Source organism: Gregarina niphandrodes, assembly GCF_000223845.1.
Source record: "Gregarina niphandrodes unplaced genomic scaffold scaffold00017, whole genome shotgun sequence".
Classification (NCBI taxonomy): Eukaryota; Apicomplexa; class Conoidasida; order Eugregarinorida; family Gregarinidae; genus Gregarina; species Gregarina niphandrodes.
In genome coordinates, this window is record NW_011645786.1 from 221666 (window position 1) to 223151 (window position 1486).

At 47.7% G+C, this 1486-nt stretch overlaps 1 protein-coding gene across 1 annotated transcript; it reads left to right on the forward strand.

Annotated features, from left to right (window-relative positions):
- Positions 1-897: 897 nt before the first annotated feature.
- Positions 898-1350, forward strand: GNI_090080 (hypothetical protein; the record flags this gene model as incomplete). The annotated part of the gene is made up of 1 exon (XM_011132520.1): positions 898-1350. One exon carries the CDS (start codon positions 898-900, stop codon positions 1348-1350), a length of 453 nt encoding a protein of 150 aa, XP_011130822.1.
- Between the last annotated feature and the right edge of the window lie 136 nt (positions 1351-1486).

Genomic DNA, 1486 nt, shown 5'->3' on the forward strand with positions numbered 1-1486 from the left:
GGGTTCTGGTAGATCGGAACGTTCTGAAGGAAGCTGTGTCGGTCAGCATCTGAAATTGGGATCTCTTCGTCAAGTGTGTTAATGGATTGGGGCGGGGGAGTATCCGCTGCTGATTTGTGAGATGAGTCGGTCTCTCGCAGGGTTTCGTTCGAAATTGCCTCAGAGTGAATTGTTGACAACGGCAATTTGAGTTTGAGCATGGCAACTCGTGCTGCTGCTTCATCATTGCTGCTGTGGTGTCTTTGAAGTCTATCATGTCGTTTTGAGCTGTCGCCATGTTTTGTTGTGTGTTTTGTCGAAAAGTGTGTGTTTGTACACACACGGTATCTACAAGGCTATTTCATATGCACATACCCGAACAGACAAATACTCGAACCGGCCTGGTGAAGGCTACCACAATGACGAAATGTGCTTTGCACAGAAGAACACCCATAAGGCCCTAGCACTCAAGTATTTTCGCCCCTACCGCTGATTCGGACAGACTTGGGAGTAGCACTACTAGTCACGGGGAGCGATATTAATCTGGCTAGGCTGACACCAGGATTGCAAGTACTTAAGGACCGCGCCCCACCGCCGAATATTCGTGACGCGAATGGACAGCAAATACCCATCGTAGGTTGCGTCAACCTCAATGCAACGTTGCCCGATAACACCATTTCGCGCTTCACATCCTGGGTAACGCCACAATTGCCCGTCCCCTATTAGTGGGGTTGCCACAACTCGGGGCATGACTTGGGATTTCAAGACCCCAGAAGGTCGTAAAGACGATCAGTGGGATTTCAAGGCCCCTTTATTTATAATTACCTGCACTTGAACATCCAACGATCACACTACACACCGGCACTTGGATTCACAAATATTCCTCACTTGACTTAGAAACGATCAAGGAGTACTCAAATGAAGCTACATCCTCAATCTCCTGGATATAGCCTCACGAGAATCTCCATTATTACCCCACCATTCACGTCATCCTTATTCTGGGAAGCATTACTCCAAAAATGGTTCTTACCATTCATAGTCCCCGAACGAATCATATCTGGTAACGCAACAATTTTCCATTCCCGGTATGCAGAGGATATGACCTCGCGTTTGAAAAGATCGTGGACTCACAACGCTCCTGGATTCCCACAAGCAAGAGCCCCAGTTGAGATTATCAATCGACATCTTAACAACTTCTTTAGGACCCCAGAGGAACTACCGCGTACCTGGCCATTCCAACTGAGACTTCTGGCGCAACAATATAACCTGACGCATCATGAAAGTCTGGGTTTCTCTCCAGCTGCACTGCTTTTCGGTCGGCAAACACCCCCAACAGACTGGAATTACTGTGGACTTGCTAAAGGACAATGAACAATACGTCATGGAAACCAACGAGATCAGACGGCTAGCCGACCAGCGTATGAAACAACTCCAGAGCGAATTGGACAAGAAGATGGCGCATATCAACTTTAATCCTGTTGTTGGCATGATGGCATGTGCTCGTATC